The sequence below is a fragment of the Strix aluco genome, chromosome 4 (assembly GCF_031877795.1).
Source record: "Strix aluco isolate bStrAlu1 chromosome 4, bStrAlu1.hap1, whole genome shotgun sequence".
NCBI classification, from domain to species: Eukaryota; Metazoa; Chordata; class Aves; order Strigiformes; family Strigidae; genus Strix; species Strix aluco.
Window position 1 is genome coordinate 112,684,588 of NC_133934.1, and position 20,745 is coordinate 112,705,332.

Sequence of the window (20,745 nt, forward strand, 5' to 3'; positions counted from 1 at the left end):
CAAGGTCAGGTTGGATGGGTCTTTGAACAACCTGATCTAGTGAAAGATGTCCCTGGCCATGGCAGGGAGATTGGACTAGAGGATCTTTAAAGGTCCCTTCCAACCCAAACCATTCTATGATTCTATGACATCATGCTAAGCAATAAAAGCTTGGGAAAAGGACAAGGAAGGAGGGGATGTTTGTGGTTATGGTGTTTATCACCCCAACTAACCATTAGGCGTGCTGCTTTCCAGGAAGTGGCTAAACACCTGATGATGAGAAGCAGTGAATAAATTCCATATTCTGCTTTGCTTGCATGCGCAGCTTTGCTTCACTTATTAAAGTGTCCTTATCTCAACCCATGAGTTTTCTTGGTCTTGCTTTTCTGATATTCTCCCCCACCCCACTTTAGGGGCAGGTAGTGAGTGACTGGGTGGGTGCTTAATTGCTGGCCAGGGTGAACCCACCACAAGTAGCAAAGTATTTTGTTAAAATAGTTGGATTTCAAAATTGGTAACAGAGTTACAGATAGAAAAAACAAACCAGACTATTAGTATTACCCAAACCATACACCTATCTTCAGGTGTTAACTCAGGGTTCTCTACAAAATGTTTTCAACCATAATGTTTTCTCACAATCTATCACCACACTTAGTAAAACCTGGGACACATACAGCCTTAATTGTGTATCCGTATAACAAATCATGAAATAGGTACTGTCTTGAAAAAGAAGAACTTGTGTTAGGGTACAGCTTCTCAATATAAAAATCATTCAATCTGACTCTTGTCCCCCTGAACACCCTTAATACTTTTTTGGATTAATTATGAGGATCTCATTTTCTTTTTTTTTTTTTTTCAGTTCCTCTCATTTCTTATCTCACAAGGGTGAAACAGAGTCTGTATTATAAGACCACTATGGGATTTTTGTCGGCTTCACAAATGCCAGCTAAGGACAGGTAGGAGAATCTGTTGCATTATTTTTACTTTCCGTCTTCCTGGAGTGAGATACTGGTTACAGCAAAACATTTTTAACTCCAGTCCCTGATAGGAGATAGTAAATAAAGATGCTGAGGCAGTCCTTTACACTTTGATGTTCAGTCTGGTTTACCATCTTTTTTTACCAGCTTTAGGGCAATGGTATATTATTTGTTGGCATGGTACAAGCTTTTAACCCATGATTTGAAAAAAAAAGTACATATACTGATATGCATGGATAGACAAAAAAATGTATCTTTTCTATTAGAGATGGCTCTCAAGAGATAAGGAAAAAGACTTTTATAGGTGATGAAGTGTGATAATATGAAAGGCTGCAAGACAGTTGCTTAAGAAACAAGAACAACAAAGGAATAAACTACTGCAGGCATCACCAGAGCTGGAATGACATTGTACTGTGTACTATGTTTCCATGGCAACTAGCCATAAGAAGATGAATGTCTCATATTCACTGTGCTCTGCAGTACATGTCTATAAATCAAACTTGCATAAAAGAGCATAAGATTTCTTCCATGGGGTGACTCTGAAAAACAGGTTATTTTCTCATTACTAGATAATTACATGAAAGAAATACGAGACAATTAGGTCATTTTTTGTATGGAAAGTACCAATACATACAAAAGTACTAATATACATCTAGTGTGTGATCCTATCAATCTAAAGGCACAGCAGCATAAAATGCAGATCATGAACGCCTTCTTTTCTTCCTGAAGATCTGATTTATGCTTGCTAGCTTTAAAAACTGTATGAGACTTTTCTGTCCACTTTTGGTTTGTAAGTCATTTTTCATCATTTATAGGTTCACACACATTCACATGTGATTGGTTTTCAGCTTACTTCTGTCACTATTTCCATTATCATGGTCTAAGGATTTAGCATACAAATAACCTATTTTTTCTAAACAAATGGTACAGCTAAGACAAATATTTTCTCAGCAGCAGTAATTAATAATATTGTATAATTTGAATATGACATTCATATTCACAAGAAATAAGGAAAACAGTACTTGAAATATTTTTTTTAGGAATTTGAATCCCACTTTAAAGGACAACATGTTCGCTTACAAACAGACATTTATCACAAATTATTATTGCAAAGGCCTTGTCATATTTCATATCCATGCAGCTACATGCAGAACAGCAGCACTATTATAAAGAAATTCTTGTGTGTGCTACCCATTACAAAGAACCCCATCATGAAGGAACACATCATCACACCATTTACCTTAGCAGGTACTTCTGCAACTCCTGTGTCAAGAATGTTGAGTTTTATGGTACGATGGCAGTTTAATCAGGTGCACACCAGGTGCATCATAAGCACTTGAGCATTTTGTTCAATATAACTGCAATATTAGCTCAGAAACAAAAATATTACGCTACTGTTCAGGCAAGAGTATGGTCAGTTAATACAATCAAATATAAACTGAAAACTCACCCACATTTTGCAAACTTTAGCAACAGCTAAGTGCAGTATATAACTGACATTTGTAAGAAAACCATCCTTTGGGAGAAAGAACGTCCACATTAAATATTATTTTATCAGTATGAGATGAAAATATATTTATGTTTGGTCTTATTCTCACGGAATTTAAAAAATAAAAAACAAACAAGCCACCCACTTACTATAATTAGAAACACTACTGAATGATGTATCTTTATTCTTTCATAAAATAGAGCATTTAACAGCACCACTCCATCCTGAAGCTCTATTAACAATTCAAATTATTTCACTACATCTTTACACATTTATAAAAGAATATACAATGTTAAAGTAAAGCAGAGATATTAACTGTATGTTTCATATCCCTGTATTCCAGTTAATACAGTACAGCCAGTGTTAATAACAGGCCACAAACTGAGTTTGTACTGAGTTTGCAAGGTCTTGAGGACTGAGGCTTGTCAGACTGTCTCAACTTGCTTGACCTGCCTGGAGATTTTACTGGGTGTATCTGTAACAGCAGTTCTTTTAAGGACCAGGTGGCTATGTCTAATTTGTTCTTCTTATCTTTATACAGTATAAACATAGCTTTATACATACAGTAGTAACAAGAATTTCTTCTATGTAAAATGAAATACTTACGAGTTTAAGATAATGATGTAGAGAAATATAGATCTGGCATGATAGCAGAGGCCTTCAGATGTAAAGACACAGCATATAGAGTAGAGGAGTACAGGCATGGGATGTTAAGATACAGGGCACAGACTAACACTGGAGGACCAAGACTATAAAAAACTCATCAGTGGTCAGTTAAAGAAATGCAGACACAGGAGCTGGACAAAAGTGGTTTTATGGATGACGAAGAGAGCAAAGAATGAGTATCTAAAATACGTAATATCTGCCATATATAGTAAATTTGGATGCAATGTGGGCTTGCAGACCAGTGAAGAAAGAGGAAGGTGCAAATTGTGTTGGAAAACACATAAAAATGACCCAAGTGGATGCTAGAGTGAGAGAGAAGAAAACATCAATATGGATATCATACTCCTTCTGGTGAAGAAGTCAGGATAATGGCAATTCACCCTACCATGCCTGCATTGAACCTGTCAACCTCAGGACTGAGGGGGACAATGGAAGGCTGAGAATAACAGTGGCAAAAGAGGTAGGTGTTAGGAGGTGTAGAACATATTTAACTCTACTGAGACTTTTTGTAGCATAGTATTATTTATTTTACTTTTCCTTCTTTTTTTTTTTTTTTGCAGTTATTAAAACTGTACTAATAATTCTTTCACTAGACTGCTAAGATTTCAGTATACAGTACGAATAAATATTGGCTTTATGTATCGGGTGTGTCTCCTTTGTAGCCATAAAAAGATTTTGAGCATGACAGTCGTTTACAGGTAGGTTAGAAAAATAATCCATTATTCCTTAGCTTCTTACTATATTATATTAAACATTTTAAGACTATTTTAATATTAATAGAATATATGAATGATAAATACAAGAATTCCATTGACAAGACTTAAGTTTGTTAAAACCAGTTCAACATGTATGGATGCCTCATTATGAGCATTTTGCACACCTACAAATCAAGTCTACTTGATTTGAAAGCTAAATTACTTTAGTGGGGCCCTTCATTCTTAATGTAAATCAGTTACTCATATTCTTTCTTTCTTGCGTTCTCTGTAGCTTGAATACCCTTGTTTTCATTTTTATGTCTAAGAATATGTTGAGAGTTACACTCTATAGCAGAAAATAATTCCCTGCTCTGCATGGTAAGTAGCAAAGCTATTGTATGTGCCTTTATGTATGTGCCTTTAACTATTTTTCCTACTTCCCTTCTTTTTTCTTCCCTTCCCTTTCCTTTTAGCCTTTGTGACACTAACCAGACCTACCTTATTCTGTATCATTTTACTACATTTAAAGTATAAGAAAATATATACATGAATATATACATGCAACCTTCCAAATTAAAGGAACCCACCAGTACTTGACGTGGTTTGGAGATAGCATTTCTACCAAAGTAAAAATGTTATAAATAAACATAAAAAACCCTTTTCAGATAACAATTTCATAAAGCTCTGAAATATATCAGTTGAGCTTTTTTTTCCCCTTGTCTTAATATATCACTATGTTTTACTTAAGATTTGGAATGCTCTTTTTAGTTGAATCTCCCAGTCTCTCCCACTGATTGTACTATGGGTAACATCACAGTGGTCACAGTATACAAACTGCATTCCTTCCAGATGAAATTAAACTGGAAGATGTGCTCCTGGCATGCACCCAAAGCACTCCAATTTCTAGTGATCATTCAGTCTGTTGACCAGATTAGAATTAGTCCAAGTAACTCCCTCAATGCATGTCATACAGATATTGGGTCCCCAGCATAAACTTCTTGGTCTACAGACCTGATCTCTATGTGCTGTATTAATTGCTAATATAGACGTAGTTTTGGAACTCACACTTGATCAGAGTCATCAGACCTAAAGATTCTAAATATCTTACATGTATATGCATTGTAAATTATTTTACTTTACACAAAAGAAATATTTTAAAACTATGTTCAGTCCCCAAACTTAATTTTGATCTCTGTACTAAAAAGAGGGAAGAAATATATCTGCAAATATGAAATTATATACTATTTGTTTTAGCAATACATTGTAATACAGATTTTGTGTCACAAATACATTGAAGCTTCTGACAAATAGCTATGTCCAAAATATTTCCTCAGGCTTTCTTGTCATATGGTTTTAATCCAATTGTACAGTTCAATTTAGGACAAAAGTCTTAGCTCTGTTTCCCTACATAAAGTTCAACATATATAACAAGAGCTAAAAGAAATACCCAAAAACGATGTGCACCTAAAAGAGGATTTAGGACTTTGATTTCAAATTACAATTCTGAGGAGTTCCATGCAGATTTGGCCTGTTCAGTTGTAAAACAAATCTGTATTACACAATTCTACTGTGCAATTTATTTCAAGAGTAGGCAAAGAAATATCTAAACTTCCTGAAAAATGAAATTTTTCTATGTTTCTCTTCAGGTTCCATACCTCATTCATAAAAATGCAATTACAAGTCTCATTTGCCGGACTGTGATATTTATAGACTAATATGCTAGCATTAGAGCTAGTGTTGCCTGTGACATGTCTTCTTTACTAGATGCATAGTATACCATAACATTTGGTTGAACTTTCCTTCATCATGATTATAATTTAAGTTTGAAATTAGGGAGTTCATTGACAGAAAGAGGGGCCAAAAGTTTTCAGAACTATTTTACAATGTAAAGCTAAATCTGAACTTGCCTGACAATTTTTCAAATTAGAAAGATAATGAAAAAATATATGTAAAAATGCAAAATAAAACAATATGAACAGCAACTACATATGCTTTTCTGACCTAGGAAGCATTAATATTCAAGAAAAACATTTTAATCACTGGACATAAAAATTGGACGTTAGGCCCTTCATAGTAGTCCTTAAAATAAAATATTTTAAAAGGATAACACCTCAAGTTATTCTACCCACATTCTCCTATTAATTTCTTGAAAATATACCAACAGTGATAGTAAAATCACTTGGACATTAAGAAAAATATAACACATAACTTTACAGGCATTCTTAAATTAATTACTCTCCCCCAAATATATTGCATCTTTAGTGCAAAAACACAAGAGCATCATCTAAGACATTAGCCACTCTACACTTTGATTTTGTTATTGCATGGCAGCTGCTTGAAAGATGTACAGACCAATTCCTGTTCTGTTATAATGCTTGGAGTCTGCCATGACTCCAGATAACTGCAAAAAAGAAAAACAATCCAAAATCCAACACCACATTTTAAGGATGGTGCTCAGCAGGGTATCTGATGCCATGTCTTCCGAAGTGAAGGACTTCCCTCAATGACTCAGCTACATCCAGTCAAATCATTCACATCCAAAAAGAAAGTTTTACACTTTGAAATGCAATGTTTTCAAAAACACTTTTAAAATAATATTTACTGGCAACTCCACAGGTAAGATCAAGTTTTTATGATCTGCAAATTACACTTAAAATTTTACCCTTTCACTTCTAAGCCAATCTCGCAAGAAACCTCACGACTACTGCCTTGCAATATGCACTACAGTTTAACTGAATTTTTCAAGATACAGCTCTTGAATGTCGATTTCCTGATCATAAGAGGAAAATGTAAAAGTAAATAATTTTAGGCTTCTTAAGAAACAGTACAGGCAACAAATTACTTTCTGTATCAGATAATATTTAATATTTTAATTATAGTTACTTTTAGTATTTCTATTTCTACAATGTCTATTCATTGTATAGTAATATATTAATTATTATTTACATATACTATCTATATTGATAATATTTATCATTAAAGGCACTGAAACAGTAGTGTGCTGAAGCTTGTATCTTCAGCTGCATGATAGAATCTAATAATTTCAATTAACTGAAATATATGCAACAAAAAGCCTGCTATCCAGGAATAACGATCTCTTTGTTAATCTTACCTGAAGACTTCAACTCTGATTTTTTCAGATAACTTTGGAGAAACAGAATTGAAGGCTCTCTTGAAGTCTTCAAAAGTCAAAAATCTTCTATCTTTTAAATCAAGATTATGCAAGAGAAAAATAATATAAATTAAGGGGTTTTTTAAACTACTTAGTACAATTATGTTTGCATGTGAGCCAATCAATTCACATTTCTGAAATGATGATACACTTTTTAAGTTATTCACAAAACATTTTAGGATAGCTACATTATATAGATGAAGAGCCTAAGAAAGATTTTATACTGACAATTCCTTTTTGCCACCGTGAACCCTGTTACTGTGCCTACTTCTACAACTCTTATTTAAGTTTTAATTTTAAAAGTAGTCATTTTGAATTGAAAATTTCAGATTTGTAAAACTTTGAAAATATAGACTCTAAAATATGCAAAATTACATTTCAAATCTATCATTTTCATTGACATCTTTGTTACACTGAGCATTGTATTTCAAAAATGTTCTTTCATAAAAAATTTCTCCTTCAGTTTAATGCTGCTGCAGACTTAAGGTCATGAATATATTATATCAGAATAATATCAACTGATCAATCACTTGGGTTATGAATTAATTTCCCGATCCAACTGGAAAATAAAGCATCTCAAACAGGGCTATTGCAGATTGTGTGCAGCAAATAGCAAGACAAACGAAAGCACAGTGCTTGAAACAGTTAAGTTCTTTGAAATAACTCACTAAAAATAACACTTCAAAAGCTACTTTTAGTTCATGGCAAAAAGCTGAGTGGATGCTTGTCTGATAATCCCAACATCTGATCTCCCATATGTTTCACTTTCCCTTTTTTCAAGGACCGTAGTCCTATCCCAGGTCAGGAAGAAAAAGGCAAAGAATCATCTGAATGCCCATCAGTTCATAGGCTCCTGATGAAGCTTTCGTTTTTTCAGTTTGGTGATGGGAGATCCTCTGCTGTCTAGCAGGAACAAAAAAGAATCACCACATCTACTTCCCAACAAGAACAAGAAAAAATTCTTGTTGATTTGGTTTCCCTTTCTTGGCCTACCATGAGAAGTAAAAAATATCTATAGCCATCACCAGGGACAGAAATCCGTAAAATATGTGGCATAAATGAGTGGATATACATGAGTATGAGTAACAGAGAAATAACGAGAGGCAGTGACAGCAAGTAGTAGGGTGAATGGCTAGAGATTTCTTTTAACAGCTGGAGGAGCTCATAGTACAGCAGACAATACAGAGCTACCATCTAGAACGCCGTAGCCTAGGGACCCTGGCTTTATTTTTAGTAACACCATCGAGACCTTTGTTAGTCTGGTACTGTTGTACTTAACTTTGAAGCATCCAGAACACCTCATCTTAACTTCTTTTTATTTCCTCCAGGTGTTCTGTTTTGCTTAATTGTTTCAGAATTAAATTAATACTCCAAATATTTAGGAGAAAAAACTTACCTTGCACATCAAAAGCTGTAAATATTTTCCTTGTTTCATTACTGTATAACTGTGCAGCCTTCTTTGCACTCATAAGATATAAACACTTCTCAAATAATACACCTAGAAAAATGCAAAAACAAATAATCTCCCTGCAAAAAAAAGTCAGGTTTTTTTCTCCTTAAAAATATATATGACTGTAGTCTATTAATTATTTACTAATTTTAATTATATAAATAAATATAAAAATAAAACTGTAATAACAGCCTTCAAAGTCAGATGATAATCATGCAAACATATCAACACTGCTTAAATTTTCTCACATCTTTTCTATACTTGAATATAATGCTTCTGTTTACTTCCACTTTTTTCTTCTTGTTACCTGCCATCTCATGTTTCTTTGCACTGGAGAGAAACATGGGCTTTTCTAAGTCAATAGCACTTGCATGCCATGAATAAAGGTCCATGCTGTACAAACAATCTATCTGGCATCATTCCCAGCAGTGAGAGAACTCTGAAATAATCCATAACCTCAGATTTAGATTCCCATGAAATTCATAATAAAATTGAATGTAAAACTGGATTGGTTATTCCTCATGTATACTATATGGAAGTCTTTACTTGTACATTTATCTTATCCTTTTAATGAACTGAAAATGAAGGAAATTGAAATGCAAACCTAGTTTTTAAGTTCTTAGTTGACCATTTCTTCTAAAATCAAAGTAAAACGTAAAAATTAAGAAACAAAAATCTGACCCCCAAAACTTCAGGCCTCCCCATGAAACATGCAGAAATCTTGATATAAAAATTCTGCAGATAGATATTTTTTTCGCAAAAATTCCCACTTCAGTTGAATATTTAAACACAGACAAATATTCTTTTCTCATAACTTTCTAATATATGCTTTCTGCTCATTTTAAACAATTTAGTTTTCTTTAGAAGGCAACATGACTGTATCCTGCAGGAATTTTTCTTTATCAAATAATATAACAAAAGCTCTGCACTTCTTTTTCTTTTGATTCATTCATATCCTATTCTTTATGCAGTGGTTCAAAAGCACAACTCCTTCAGCTCCACCTGCTGTCTCAATACAAATCTTAAACTCCAAGTTTACAGATTTCCAGTGGTTTTTTCCTTATTTCTTCTTGAAAAATCTATTAACAACTGTTACAGTCTCAGTTTCCAGGATTACAAAGGCTTGCTGCTTTCAACTGCTAGGTTCTGTACATGCACAATTTCTTTAACAGAGGTTACCTAAACGTACTGAACTTGTCTGCTTGAACAGCTTTCCATTCACAGAATCATAGATTGGTTTGGGTTGGAAGGGACCTTAAAGATCATCCAGTTTCAACCCCCCTGCCATGGGCAGGGACACCTTCCACTAGACCAGGTTGCTCAAAGCCCCGTCCAACCTGGCCTTGAACACTTCCAGGCTGGGGGCATCCTCAGCTTCTCTGGGCAACCTGTTCCAGTGTCTCACCACCCTCACGTAAAGAATTTCTTCCTTATATGTAATCTAAATCTAAACTCTTTATGTTTAAATCGGATTATTCAATTGGATAACTATGGAAGTTAAACCATAAAAAGCAACATAAGCTTTCTATCCATTTATTTTTTCTCTTTCAGACTAACATACAAACCCAGAAAATTATAGTATATGATTTTCCATTTAGAGAATGACTCCTATAATAGAGTGCCACCTATTCATTGATCTTGAGAGTTGGCAATTTATGTGCTACTAGAACAGGTTGTAAAGCTACCTCAACACACAAAAAGGTCATCTTAAAAAAATATTCAAGCCAATTAGGTATTATCAAATCCATAATCTATCTTTATAACTTAGTTCACTATTTTTGGTTCAGGTATTCATATGTGGTTGTTCTCTTGAAAAGAGATCTGAGTAAAATCTTTATTTTGTATTTGTTGTGGTGTGGTTTAATGAACACGGGTTTTGGCATCAATGCTAGAATAAACAGAACCAGCCTCCACAATGCCCTTTGAATGTATTGATACAAACACTTGTGGGGCCATGTGGCGAAAGGGATGAGGGAACTTATTGATAAAAGCAATCACAATTTTTTGCCACTTCATTTTTCATATGAATCAGTTCTTCAATAAGACTTGCCACATGACCCCACAAATGTATTGGCATAATTGATAAGGTCAAGGACAAGAAAAAAACAAGCAGAACTATATAAATGAAAGGCTTGTTACCAAAGGAGATATTTATTGAACTGTAGTATAAGACTGCAGTATTTACCCAAGTAAACAGTGGAACAGTATAAAAAAATTGATAGAATCTTTTTCATCACTTACCAATTTGAACACCAAAATTTACTAATTACTTTTCTCTATCACTAATCTATATAATGTTATTAAGAAATGCCTCTTTGAGAAGCAAGAATAAGTTCAAGCGAAATGTAACATACAAGCACTAAAAATACCACAAAACTTAATGAAATAATATGATCCCCTTTAATAGCTGTGGTCAGCTCATTTATAGAATCATAGAGTAAAATAATAGAATCATTCAGGTTGGAGAAGACCTTTAAGATCATTGAGTCCAACCATTAACCTGACACTGCCAAGTCCACCACTAAGTTATGTCCCTAAGTGCCACATCTGCACCTCTTCTAAATACCTCCAGGGATGGTGACTCAATCACTTCCCTGGGCAGCTTGTTCCAATGCTTGACAGTCCTTTCTCAGTGGAGGAATTTTTCCTAATATCCAGTCTAAACCTCCCCTGGTGTAACTTGAGGCCATTTCCTCTTGTCCTTTCACTCATTTGCTGGGTTTCCTGGGAGAAGAGACCAACACCCACCTTGCTACAGCCTCCTTTCAAGTAGTTGTTAGAGAGTGATAAGGTCTCCCCTCAGCCTCCTTTTCTCCAGACTAAACAACACCAGTTCCCTCAGCCGCTCCTTGTACAACATGTGCTCCAGACCCTGCACCAGCTTCGTTGCCCTTCTTTGGACACACTCGAGTAATTCAATGTCCTTTTTGCAGTGAGGGGCCCAAAACTGCACACAGTAATCGAGGTGCGGCCTCACCAGTGCCAGGGAGACAATCACTTCCCTAGTCCTTCTGGCCACACTATTCCTGATACAAGCCAGGATGCTATTGGCCTTCTTGGCCACCTGGACACACTGCTGGCTTGTACTGAGCCGGCTGTCGACCAACACCCCCCAGGGTCTTTTCTGCCAGGCAGCTTTCCAGGCACTCTTCCCCAGGTCTGTAGGGTTGCATGGGGTTGTTGTGACCCAAGTGCAGGACCTGGCACATAGCCTTGTTGAATCTTATTATCAGCTGCATACATTATCATTAGTCTTCACTGGGTTCTTCAAAACTCTTGAGAGTCTAAGATTGAGATTTTTTAAATTTATGAATGAAAAAGGAGTAGAAATCATGGCCTGGTAGGTGTTTGCATAGTACCTGAATTTTGTGGTCTCACAGAAGACATTACTGAACCCACCTCCACTTGGAACACAGAATATATGCCACAATGGTTTTCTACAGAACTGATAAATCTGAACTCCTGTACAATTTCCATTTTATATCAATAGTATGTGATTTCACTAAATACTGATCTCATAATAATAGATATTACACAACAGTAACATCTGGGGCATAAGAAAGTATTTTATTCTAATTAAAAAAACCCCACCTCTTTTTCATCCAGTAAACTAAGTATATATGTAGTCCTAATAGAATTCTAATCAATATTCTAATCTTAAACTAAGTAAGCTTAAACAAACATGCTTAACTTTATACAGATTGGAGTTCAACTACGCACAAAGGAACTGTAATATTCAAAATTAACTTTTGGAGCATCAGCCCTCAAATTTGTCATTTCCTTTAAACAAGGAAAGAACTTTCTGTTTCAATTGGAGACCAACTATTTCCTGAAACCTAGCTTGATCAAAATTCATTTGGTAAACCTGTCTAACATAAAAACTTTAATAAAAAGGTAGAGAATAAAAAAAATTGTAGGAAATTAAAAAATCTCTTTGCATCATCCAGCTTCTACAATTATCCTGAAACCAACCCACTACTGTCTCATTTTATGTACTATGTATCTCCTTTATTGTCTTTCAATAGGATCTTACCTCACAATTTTATCTGATAGGAACACAGGATTCATACTTACATGTTGATTAGTGTTTTACCAAGATTCACTAATACTCACTAATATTAGTTTGTTACCAATATTCATTAATAGTACAAAATAAAAAGCTAAGTAACATGATGAAAACAAAAAAGAAAATTGACTTTTCAGAACTGAATTAGGAGGTGACCAGGAGATCACTGGAAAAGATCTTTGAACAATGTACTGAACAGAAAGGGAGTGTATATCCAAGAAAGCACAGAGGTCCACTTTGGGCTATATTTATACAGCCTTTTAGCATGACTGAGTGTGCAGAGTCCAAACTTTCGCGTCTATGTTATTAGAATACAAGACTGCACATAGTTGTGATGAAAGATTAAAGATTAAAACAAAAAGAAACATTGCACAGGACAAGGCCTTGGGAGGGGATAATAGGCTCAAACATAGTAGAGCCTTGCAAAATGAAGAGATAAAAGGACAGAACCTTGAATTCAGGAACAAGGAAACCTCCCTTGGTCATGTGCTCAGAGATACCATAAAGACTGCCCAAGTTGTGTCCTTTAGATTAATTTAGCTCATTATAATGTGAAAACCATACCTCTTGATGAGAAAAAGTCCCCTACTCAGATAAGACCCCCACCCTTCAAGTTTGCACAGAATAATAAAATTGAGATGAGGCAGGTTGTTAACCAGTGAGGAACAAAATGATAAGAAACTAATCGGTCATCACATTAAACACCTATTTGTGTAGTTTGAAGTGTATAAATACATCACTTCCCTGTGTGCGGTGTGCTGCCTTTGTGGAATTACCACCTAGCACCCATCTCTGTGCAGATATGGATTAAACATATATCTCGACTCTCTGTGTTTTTCAGCTCATTGCACACCAGGTGAAAGACACAGATTTGGGGACGACAGTTGCAGCACTGAGACAACTCACATGAGAGGAGATGACATGTTAGCAGCTTCTAGTGCAACCTAAGTGTACTCCATTCTGCAGAACGGACAAGCCAAACATGCAGTGACTAGTTAACCTAAGACTGTACATTCCGTTTGGCCTGCAACACTTTTCACATAGACTGTGACAGGCATACAAATAGACTAAGGAGTCGCTTTTAGAAAGCTTTGGTAAGATGTGCCAGAAGAGCAGCTGGAAGTTGTAAGCAGCCCTGAGCTCAGACTGCCCTTGCGTACTCTGGGTGTCAGGGTGCCCTGCTATTGGCATCTTGTTCAGCAGCAGATGCTGACCGTCAGTGTCCTGATGTGAAGGTACAGAGTTGGGTCAGGGAAAACACTGGACATTTTGGGGGGCCTGGCCTCCAAGGCACAGTATAGAGAGTGCTTTTAATTAGATCTAAATGTAACACTACCAGGAATGAAACTTCAGCTGTGGAAACAACCTATTTTCATGACTACTAGTATTCCTGCATACCCTTTTCATTTGAAATACTTAACACCTGAATGTGCAGTTAGGTAGCTGAACATTTTTGTTGAATTATGAGAGCATTTTAGATCGATGCAAATAATTTGGGGGAAAAGAGGATCACTGAACCAAGCCTTCAGAGAAAAAAAGCGTGTCTCAAAAACATGATTCCCACAATGCTGCTAGTTCCCAGAAATTATGGTTTTTATATGCTAATATCAAATATACACATATATCAGTCCAACAATCTGGTTAATATCTCTTTTCATGTTTCCCAGTTATTTGTTTCAGAAGGCTTAATTTTAAACAGTAGTAAGTTCAGAATCTCTCTTAATAGCCACACAAAAATATTTTATTAAAAATAATATAGAATTGCCATAACGAATTTTGAAAAAGCGAGTAGGAATGTGATTTAAATTCCTAGGGCCCACCTTGTCCAGTGAAGAGTTCGTTAATGACATCTAGTGGGTAAAGTTAGTATTACTTTTAATTTATAGAATAAATGAAAACGACCAAAAAAAAAGATGCAGCAACAATTTACTAAAAATGCAGTTGCTTGATTGCAGTTGATGATGCTAAGTAACTGCCATTTCTACTGAAAAGTTATGTTAGTATGCAGTGTAGTTGAGGAAACAGTTTCACCTTAAGAGGTAGCGTGCATACCATTCCCTATTTCTTGGAAAAGTATTCTCCTTGCCAGAGCTGTTCTTCGTGACTTCCAAAGAAATACAAGGGCTGTTACTAAATGATTTTAATCATTTTGACAACAAAGCAAAATGCACGATAACATGTCCAAGAACTGGATCCTAACACTCAACTTTTAGTATTGTAACTTCTGTGTTTGGTGCACAGAGAAAGTTGTGTTTCTCAGAACTAAATTAAGTACTATCAGAATGTTGAAAGGAACACTTACAAGGCATAACCATCAACAAAAGCAAAAGGTGTGGCTGTGCCATAAACCATAGATAATGCATGTTAGCAAAGGCACAAAGAAAAGTATCTGTCTACCCAGGGATCTTTTAGTACTTCACAATGAGCAGTCACTGGGTAAAGAGCAACAGTTGCTAGAACTGGGCCCACTTAAGCAGCTAGCAAAACCACTAGATGACAGAATCAGTCCTGGAACAAACGTTTTTAATTAATTTTTGTGCAGCTGCACAGACAAAATGGTCTACAGCCAGGTGGTCACGGCACTGCCTAGAGACCCAGCAGGTGTGACTTGGCACCTTTTCAGAAAGAAATAACTAAACCTGCACCTCCTTTCTTCCCGAGAGTCCTCCACTTCTATTCTCTTTCCAAGAAGGAGCCATCAGTGACTTATACACAGAACCTGCTCTTGTTTGAATGCCTTGAGCATGTTTTGAGTACTCCTACTGGAAGAAACATTCAGGGAATTTAACAGAACAGCTAATTTTTACATAAAGGTAAAAGAAAAGATAGGAGAAGATAGATAAGGGGAAGCTGAGCATCTTCGGACTCATAATTTAGCAGTTAAGACTCACTTTAGAAGTCTAAATTATTTTCAGATCTGGCCCTAGTTCATTGAGAAAATGTTTACCCACAGCTGAAATGTATCAGAGATGACTGCATTCACAGTTTAATAAAATACTTCTGGTTTTTTTACTTTAAGTGATCATAGACGAAATTTTGTTTATCACCTTGTTAAGACTACTTTCCTAAAATATGTATTTAAGTAAAAAAAAATAGTCACAAGTGGTCCTTGGGGAAGAAGATTGCTCGAACCAGAGAAGAAAGATGAATCATCATTTCTACGCTAAATATACTTTATAGTATATTGGTCAAGCTTGTATCAACATGCCTTGAGAAAGACAGACTCACAGACACAGGTGTATTTATTCTGAAATCCTACATGTGTGTTCTCCATACTCTTTTTGAGACCACTTGCGTACTAGAATAGAAACACAGAACTACATTAAGCCATACAATTTGTCATGTATCTGCCTGTGAGTACAACGCAGGATTTCTCCCAATAAACTTTCTTTTGTTAAGATTTTTGAACAGCTACAGAATTATATTAGTCAAAACTAAAAATGCCCAACTGCTACTTGAAACCAAAAATAGCTAGATTTTTGAGAATACATGTTTATTTTTAGGACATGCTGTAGTTTCACATCTACTGAAACCACTGAGTAAAGAAGTGGAGTGTCCCACTAATAAAACCAATAACTGATCAATAACAAGCTCAGTAAGTCACTTATTTCACACATCTTGTGCACTTATGAAATACAATGCATCCTTCCGCCCATCACAGTCTGCAGCAGGAAAGGCAGGGGTTTGATTATTTTCTTTTGAAATAAATACCCCCACATAACAAAATGACTAAGAATCTGTAGGTATTTCTGTTTACCAAACCTACAGTAATCCACTCCAATTAGTGTGTACCAGTCAGTACACAGAGTCTCAATAGTGAGACATCTATATAAGCTGAGTCTTCAGAACATAAATGAAAAAGAAATACCTTTGAAAGTTTATAACCAAACAACGTTACTACAGCAACTTTAAAATCCTCTCTGTTTCAATAGCCTTTGTTATCTTCATCACACGCTTCAAAAATCTATAGAAACCAAGTGATTTGCATTAAAAAACAATAAACCTGACCTAATATTTTTTACTTTGAGTAACTGTTATGGGAAAAATAAAATAGGCACTTGCTGAATAAACTATGCTGTTGAAAACAACTATTGAAGATTAGTTGCATTTGTCAGAACTCTGTTCATCTACTCTGTTACAGTAGCTGAAAATGGACTGCATTCATTTCAATTTTTCCTACTTCTATGTTTTGAGTGCTTATTATGAAAAGTCTTTTTGTAAACTTAGAATATATGGTACAGACTTCTAGAAAGCAAATTACACTAAATTTGTTTCTGCAAGATCTTGAATTTTTTTCTTGAAAAAACATTGGGCATCATTAATTCTCAGCTAAGTCATTATACAGAGAGGAATTATGAGAGGCTGGAACGCAAGCATAGTCAGAAGCCATCAAATTTTCCGAAGTACTTTTAGAAAACACATACTGTTTCCAGAGTCTATACTTAGGCAACAGATTATGCACACAACATACAAAACCATGCAACTTTTCCTAAGAGATTTTCCCACAGAAGATCATCAGCAAGGGTTGATAATAAAACATTTAATCGCATAGTACTGAAGAGTGTATCCACAGATTATTTCAGGAAGAAGCATTACATGCAACTCTGTAGGAAAATACTCATAAAATTACACAAACGAGTTGAAATTTCATTGTTTTTCTAGGTGTAGCTTGCCGATTTTATTGCATGCTGATATATGACACTAACATTTTTTGTTAACTGCAGTCACAAGCCTGTAATAAATTAGAGTAATGAGAACCAAACGCTAAGACAGTTTATTTTGGTCGATAGAGCAAGCTTTGATGTAGTCCATGCTCTTCCTTTGATGAATTTTACACCTGTTTCCCTCCCATTCTCTTCTTGAAGTCGTCACGCAGTTACCTCATTAGCGGGGCACTTCAGACACAGTAATTAACACTGAGCTGAATGAACGATTATGTAAATATTGCACCTGCCCTAAACTAATAATAAGGTCAAATAAAGGCTTATTAGATTAATTCAGGTCACTAAGACGTGACTGTTTTGCCGGTTTAGCAGCCCTGAGAGAGATGCCAGAGCCGCTTCAGCGCCTCTCCAAGCCCGTGCGCCCCTGGCAGGCCGGGAAAGCCCTTCGGGCATCACCGGACACCGATGGGACGGACCCATGACCCCTCCGGTTCCTCACCCGCCCGGCTGCGGAGGGGGAGGCTCCCCTCAGGCGGCGGCCGCGGCTGCCGCGCCCCGCGCCAGGGGACCCCAGGGGCGCGCAGCGCGGCCCCCGGCGGCGGCAGGCCCCGCGCTGCCTAGCAACCCACGCGCCGCCGCCAAACCCCGCGGAGCAGGAGCGGCGCCGGCGCCGATTGGCTCAAATCAGAAGCGCGCCATTGGCTCGGGAGGTGGGGCGGGGCGGGGCCGTGATGCGTGTGGTACCCGCGGGCCTCCGTCTCGGCCTTGGCCTTCTCCTCTTCCTCTCGGGCTTGGGGCGCGCAGCCCGGGTGTGAGCCCCAGAGGCGAGCCCCAGAGGTGAGCCGCTGCCCTGCCGGGCCGGGGGGGGCGGGCGCTGGCGGCCGGGGCGAGCGGCGTCCCGGCACGGGCGGGAGCGGCCACGGGGGCCGTTGGCGCCGTAGCCCGCGCGCTGGTTCGCGCCCCTTGGAGCCGGTGGCGGCCGCGGGCGGGCGGGCTGGCGGCGGCTGCCGCGCGCTGCCGCTGGCCCCGCCCCGCCGCCGTGCCTCTGGCCGGCGGCGGCGGCGCTGCCTTCCTCGCGGGGCGGTGCCCGCATGGCCCTCGGCGGTCGCGGCGACCAGCCTCCCGCAGCCCGCGGCGGAGGGCCTCGCCTGGGACGTGGGGGGCGGCGGATGGGGGCTGCGGGCCTCCAGAGGCGGCCGGAAAGGGTGGCCCTGTTTCGAGTCCCCGCTTCTGTGTCCCCTCAGCAGAGCGCGCTAGACCCCTAAACGTTAGGATCGGGATGAGAAATATCTGTGTGATGCAAACTATTATTTTGACTCTAGAAAGGGTTTCCTCTACGTGCCCCTATCGTGGCCCCTTTTCCGTGTGCAGGTTTCCACCTTAGCGGTTTCCCAGCTGATGGCTGCTCCCGTTGCACGTGTTTCTTTGTTTCCTGGGCACAGAAACAAATAAGCTTTGTGCGCGGGGAAACTTTTCCGAGTCGGGAAGTTGCATGGAGATTCTGCCAGATACGAAAAACAAAGCTCTCTGGTAATAAGCAAATGGAAAGTAGGAAGGGAGGAAGACTTGAGTGTAGCAAAAATGGTGTTGTTTTTTAATCCCTAGGAACATGCTTCAGGAAGGTGCACATGGAAAATGGACAGTATCTAGCAGTGATGAAAGTACAGAGGAGAATTCTGATAGTGAAAAACCCTCTACATCTTCACTATTGGATGCTGCACGTGGCAGAACAAGTGGGCCACAATATCCATGCTCTGAAGCTAGGAAAGCTGCTCACAAGAGAAAAGCTTCTCCTCTGAAGCTCGGTGATAAAAGTTTTTCTACAGAAACACCTCCAGCAGGAAAACAGAGAGCTAGCCAGGAAGGCTTAGGCTGGTGTCTTTCTAGTAGTGATGAAGAGCCTGAAGATCAGGAAAAGCATGCCCACAAAGAAACACAGAAAGAAGAAAAATGTGATGCACCGAAAGAACACGCTCTGAATCTTTGTAGAGATGATGAACTCTCAGAGAATCAGCAAGCAGAGGAGTATAATGAAACACTCGGTGAAGCCCAAGATACCTGGGATTTGTTGAATGGCGGGAATCCTTTCAGGTTTTTTCTCACTAAAGTCACAGGCATTGAACAGAGCTATAATTCTGGAGCCCTGCACATAAAAGGTGAACAAGTGGCTTCTACAGAAGTGGGCTTTTGGGAGACCTGTTTGCAAAAGAATGCTTATATTTAGTTTGTGGGTATTTTTAAATGCATATATTCTTTGGGGTAGCTGGGGCTTCATATTCTAAATGTGCAAATTGTAGGAATTGGTTCTGTTATCTTTGCCTTTCTCTTTTAGAAGTGTATAAAGCATTACTTTGCTGATACTGATTCTGTTGTAACTTCTGAGTTATGCTGCACAAATCTAATGTTTATCTAATCATTTAGCCAGGGCAAATCAATACGGTGCTTCTTATTGCTGCTTTCCCTGGGAGTTAATCTGGGGAAAACTGCTTGCCTTCATGGCGCTTAAAGGACTGCTTTTCTGGGGTGCCTGACCATTCTCCCTGAGTTTGCACTTGTCTTAATGCTGCTGAGTGGTTTGGACCTAGTAATTCACTACTGATGCAGTGCAAGATAGTACTGTGGCTTGGATTCGAGGGCCCATTTCAGTTCTATTAGAAATGAGTGCAAGTCAAGATGGAACGACTTTTTTGGTGTACAGTACCAATGCTTCAGGAATGCTGTGTAGTTGTAGCTTGACGTAAGGGGGAACAGCTCTGTGCACCTGTAAACATCCCCTCATGCAGAAATGGAATCTCATACATTACAAGGCAGAATCAGAAACAGATTAATAACAGATTTATGCACAGAAATACAATAAAATGAGGCAGAAAAAAATTGTAGTTCTTTGAAGGAGAACGAATGACCGAAGACCTATACAATTAGCTTGTAACTTTTCCTCAACCTCATGTGCTCCCTATGAGCAGTGATTATTGATGGCAGCCTGGTGTCAGAGACCTCAGTTGCTTTACTGCTGTATCTTTATCTGCTTTGTGAATTCATTGTGGCTTTTGGCCTGTCCTCTCTTAGGAGTAGTTGTTCTGCTAGGTGTTAGTTGAGCTGGTGGAGGGTCTGAATTCTTGTTTGTTTAACCTGAAAAAACACATTTCTGTAGAGATAGGGCATGAAATATTTTGTCAATCCTAGAAGATATTTGTAGGATATGTTTTCAAGTTGCTGTCATTCAGTTATTGAGGCTATAAATTCTCAGTCAGCTCAGTTTTCTCTCTTACTGTGAATGAACTGAAGATACATGTACCTGTTACAGATTGAGTCTTTAAGCATTAACTATGTCCTTACTGCTTATACCCTGCCACAGTTCTTCAAGCTCTATCGGGGAGATGTTTCTTTCTCCATATGATCTTGGTCTTTCTCCTAATGAGTTAAAAATTTGTTTTCTACTTTGAGAGGATTAATGTTTTTTATAAACATAAGACCATAAGGGTTTCACAGGAGAAACAGTGACTTGAATATTCAGAACAGTAAACTTGAATGTGAATGTCTGTTACACCAAGTCTGTGAACAATCTGGCATTTGTGCTGTGGTAGTTA

General features: G+C 38.0%; 2 protein-coding genes across 3 annotated transcripts in view; one reads left to right on the top strand and one right to left on the bottom strand.

The window, feature by feature from the left end:
- Positions 1 to 11,905, bottom strand: part of EFCAB11 (EF-hand calcium binding domain 11) — a 56,737-nt gene extending 44,832 nt beyond the window's left edge. The window contains exons 1-3 of the mRNA XM_074821305.1: positions 11,788 to 11,905; positions 8,375 to 8,476; positions 6,919 to 7,009 (exon numbers count right to left, since the gene is read on the bottom strand). Coding sequence (XP_074677406.1) covers positions 6,919 to 7,009; positions 8,375 to 8,476; positions 11,788 to 11,905 — 311 coding nt within the window. The remainder of the gene's footprint in view (positions 1 to 6,918; positions 7,010 to 8,374; positions 8,477 to 11,787) is intronic.
- A 5,987-nt stretch (positions 11,906 to 17,892) lies between these two features.
- Positions 17,893 to 20,745, top strand: part of TDP1 (tyrosyl-DNA phosphodiesterase 1) — a 51,428-nt gene continuing 48,575 nt past the window's right edge. For both annotated transcript variants that reach the window (XM_074821569.1, XM_074821570.1), the window contains exons 1-2: positions 17,893 to 17,995; positions 18,764 to 19,314. In XM_074821569.1, coding sequence (XP_074677670.1) covers positions 18,768 to 19,314 — 547 coding nt within the window. In that variant the 5' untranslated portion in view covers positions 17,893 to 17,995; positions 18,764 to 18,767. The remainder of the gene's footprint in view (positions 17,996 to 18,763; positions 19,315 to 20,745) is intronic.